General features: G+C 28.0%; 1 protein-coding gene across 1 annotated transcript; it reads right to left on the bottom strand.

The window, feature by feature from the left end:
* Positions 1–3,240, bottom strand: EIN_518090 (hypothetical protein; the record flags this gene model as incomplete). Its single annotated transcript, XM_004184764.1, has 1 exon — positions 1–3,240. A coding segment is annotated over one exon (3,240 nt), but the record flags the coding sequence as incomplete, so codon positions are not given.
* Between the last annotated feature and the right edge of the window lie 1,275 nt (positions 3,241–4,515).

The following is a 4,515-nucleotide window of genomic DNA, read 5'->3' as shown; positions in this document are numbered from 1 at the left end:
TTCACAACCAAATGTTATATTATTTCTTGTTAACTTGTATTTATCATTTAAAACGCATAAACCATATATAAGTGTATTGTTGTCTTCACAATTTACACAAATACTGGTGTCCACTCTGTTTTGTTGATATTTGCAATTGGGTAGTTTTGATTGACAATCAGTATGAATTGATATCTGATCATAACAATCACACGACACAAGTGAAAGTGTTGATTTGCCTTGACAATTTGTTGCTTTTTGACATTTTCCATTCGACATAAAAGCATTGTTCGTACACTTCAAACAAATGTTTGTCCCTATTTGGTAGTCACAATTCTCAATGTTAGGAGAGCATTTTTTGGTTGTCGTGTTGTAAACAAAACCAGTTTTACAAAGGGTGCATTCATGCGTTTCTAAATCGACGATATATGGAGGTATACATACACTACAATCTGCATTACTCATCGATGTTGTCATACATTCATTACAATTGGATTTTATATTGTAACAATTGTCACAAGTTGTTTGAGTATTCTTAAAAGTTCCTTTTGGACAAGAATAACAATTTTGTTTTGACAAATAATAGGGATCAAAACAAGTGATACATTCTTCTAATTTTGAGTTGCATGTTTTACAATTTGTATCTATTGTGTTACAAGTAGCACAACTTCCACTTTCAGCTGGATAATAACCAATTTCACAATCGATGCACTTTCTTGAAAAGTCCAAAGAACATGTTTTACAGTTTTTATCAAACGATTTGCAACTGACACACACTTTACTTTTTGGTGATGTGAAGACGTAATTTAATTGGCACGAATTGCAAATTCCACTTGTTTGATTGCAATCGCCATTACATGTTGTGCTGCATGTTTTACACGTTTTTGTTGTTTCATCAGGATACATTCCAGCTGTCTGACAGGTCACACACTGTCTGCTATAATTTGAATTGCAAGTCTTGCAATTTGGATCAAAAGTAGTGCAACTATCACATTTCAACTGAGTTGTATTTGAAAATACATAATTGTTTTGACACCCAGTACAATACCCCGTTACACCATCACACATATCTCCACATGTCGAATCGCAATATTGACATCTATTAGTATCGAAACTTGGGTATTTACCCATTATACATTTTTCACAATATCTGGAAGAATCATCAGGACATTTTTCACAATAATAATCATATTCAAAACAGTTATCACATCGTTGTGATACTGGTGATGTTACAATGTAATTTTTCATACATTGTTTGCAGTATCCTGTTGATGGATCGCATGTATTTGGTGCACAAGTCACATCACAAGGAACACAATTTCCATTATCTAAATACGTCCCACTGTTTGTTTTGCATTGGAGACATTTTCTTTCACCATATGAAGCACACAACACACAATTGGCATCGAACAAAGAACAATCCATACAACTTGTAGTCGGTGGATCGTTGAACACCTTACCTGTTGAACAAGATGTGCATATCCCATTTTGTGTATTGCAACTTCCTCCACAAGTTTGATCACAAGTAATACATTTACTAGAAGTGATGTTTGGATACATATTCGTTTTGCAATTTACACACGCTCTACTTCCATTGGTTGCACAACTCACACAATTTGAATCAAAAGAAAAACAGGATATACACTGTTTCTGAGGAGTAGAATTTGGAATATAACCAATTTTACAAGTTGTACATATCCCATTAATATCACAAATGGAACAACTATTATCACACGTTTTACAAACGCCCTCGTTAATATATGAAACGTTACTTTGACACGATAAGCACTTTCTTTTGGTAGTGGAACATGTTAAACAATGTGTATCAAAAAGTGAACATTTTTGGCATTGAAGTGGGTTATTTAAATTTATGGTGTATTGATTAGAAATACAAGTAATACAGTTGCCATTAGTTCCATTGCATCCTTTTGAGCAAGTGGTGTCGCAACTAACACATGTATCTGGCGTTGTCGATGAAGGATAAAATCCAGTTTTGCACAAATTACATTTTCTTGATGTTGTTGAACACAGTTCACAATTTGATTCAACAGAATAACATGGCTGACAGCTAGTTGTTTTGGGTGAATTCGGAATATATCCAGTTTTACACGTTATACACAACCCATATTGATCACATTCTAAACATGTTGAATCACATGGAATACAATTATAAGGTGAAGTCGTTGAGAAATGATACCCATTATTACATGTTAAACATAGCCGAACCCCTCCACTCTTACAAGTTTGACAATTGGGATCAAAAGTTTGACAAGAAATACATGACTTTGAAAGGGTATCGTTTAATACATATCCTTCTATACAACCATTACAATTGCCATTTTCATCACAACCGTTGAAACAAGTAGAATCACAAGAAACACACTGTGAATTCTGTAGGTAGTAATTATTGTCGCACCGAATACACTCATAATTCGTAGTACTACATTCATTGCAATTCGGAAATGCATAAGTACAATCTTGACAATACGAATGACCATTCATAATTCCAAGTGTAAAAGAATTATAACACTCGTCACATATATTTCCTGAACCTCGAAGGCAATTATACATTGTAACAGGCCAGCAAACATCGCTTATTGTACCATACGAAAGAGCATTTCCATCAAAACATTTGCTGCAATACCCTTCTGAATTTTCAGAACATGCACCTTCTTCGCAATAATTTACACAACAATGTTCAATGTTATCAATGAAAGTCAAGTTGTTATGCGAATAACAAACAACATTTGCTTCACTAATATCTTCAGCACCTGTGTAACAAAAATAATACTCATTTTTTCTATAAAGTTCTAAATTGTCTTCACATTTCGAACAACCGTACATACCATTTGGAGCATTAGTCAAATAAATTTCACAATAATCTTCCAAGGCTTTATTAGTTCTCAAAGAATATGAAGAATTTATAATTGATGAATCATTAGAAAATACTAAAGATTTAAATGTAATGTTTTTATAAAACATATTTTTGTTAATAATTTCAACGTTTGTTTGGTTCAAATATAAATCCATTTTTTCAACACTGTCTCCAACTATAATTTGAATATAAGAAATATGTTGGCACATAACTTCGACATATTCTATTGTATTTAAAATAATAACACCATTTTCTATTTTAAAAATCTTTTTTTCACAACCAACCACTTCTGTATTTGAACAGAAAATAACGTTCTTTTCTTTTGAACACCATTGTATACCCAAGACACAAGAGAGTAATAAAAGTAAATGCACACCAATGAACATACAAATATCGATAATAATTTAGATTATTTTAAATTTAAATAAATTGAATGAATACTCTATTATTTTCTTTTTCTATTAATAATTAATAACATTTAAATATTGTCATTATATTTTCTGTTTCAAATTGTGTTGTGGTGTAAAAATGTTTCATTTGGATTACTAGTGATTATCGGTAATTTATTTGTGGTTATACTATTACTTTTAAGTAATTATATTATATATCATAATATTTTATATTTTCAAGTTTATGTTATGTGATCTCATTTTTGACAAATATAAAATCGTCTTTACCAGCCTTTTGCTAATTTTTAGTACAGTCAAAATAAAAATTCCACTTTAGATAATAATTTAAATATAAATTTATTTTAGTGTGTTTTCCATTTCATTTATTATTTGAATTATTATTAATATTTTTTTGAATTTAAAATAATTAATAGTTGCGAGCATCCTTTTTTTCTGATATCCCTTATTTCTTCTTTTTGTAACAACTTTAATAACATAAAAACAATAATTAAAGTAATAATCTTTTAAAAAATTCGAAAATGGAAGTTTTTGTAACAGTAAGATTATTAATATTGATAAAATAGATAAACAGTTTTGATAATTAATAACAATTATATTTTGAGTAATAATCAAAAGCATATGAAAGTTTAAACAGATTAAAATATATAATCGAATTTGATATTTGTTTAGGGGTTTAACATAAATAACAACTTTATAATAATATTTTTGTAATATTTAATTATAATATATAATTTAAATTGTATTTCTTTATTAAACAACCCCATTGTTTTATATATCAATTTAGTCAGTTAAAAGAATTTTTAATATAACCAAACTTGATTATTTGATTGAATGTTTATACATACCATCTATTTTTAAAAGAAAAAAATACAATATTATGTTGGTATATTATAATGATTTAATTTTTAAATTTAAATTGTCATCATTTTTAAAAATAAATAAAATATTTTACAGTTTAAAAAATAATTTTGAAAAGAAAAACAAAATAATAAACAATTTCAAAGTTTATAATATTATATGTACAACATTTGTAATTAATATCAAATGTTTTAAATTATATATTAATTTTATATATTAAGAAATTATTGATTTTCAATTGAAACTTTAATGTAAGTTTTAACAAAGTTTTATTGCTAATAAAAAACAATGATTAATTATCAGTTTATATGTATAATTAAATTAATGTTATAGTCTATTCAATAACTCTTATATACAATTTTAATTTTATTCATTTACAAAAATTCGTTATAA

This window comes from Entamoeba invadens (genome assembly GCF_000330505.1).
Source record: "Entamoeba invadens IP1 unplaced genomic scaffold scaff_1105074726047, whole genome shotgun sequence".
Classification (NCBI taxonomy): domain Eukaryota; phylum Evosea; order Mastigamoebida; family Endamoebidae; genus Entamoeba; species Entamoeba invadens.
Note: the sequence above shows the minus strand (reverse complement) of the source record. Positions and strands in the feature narration are given on the sequence as shown.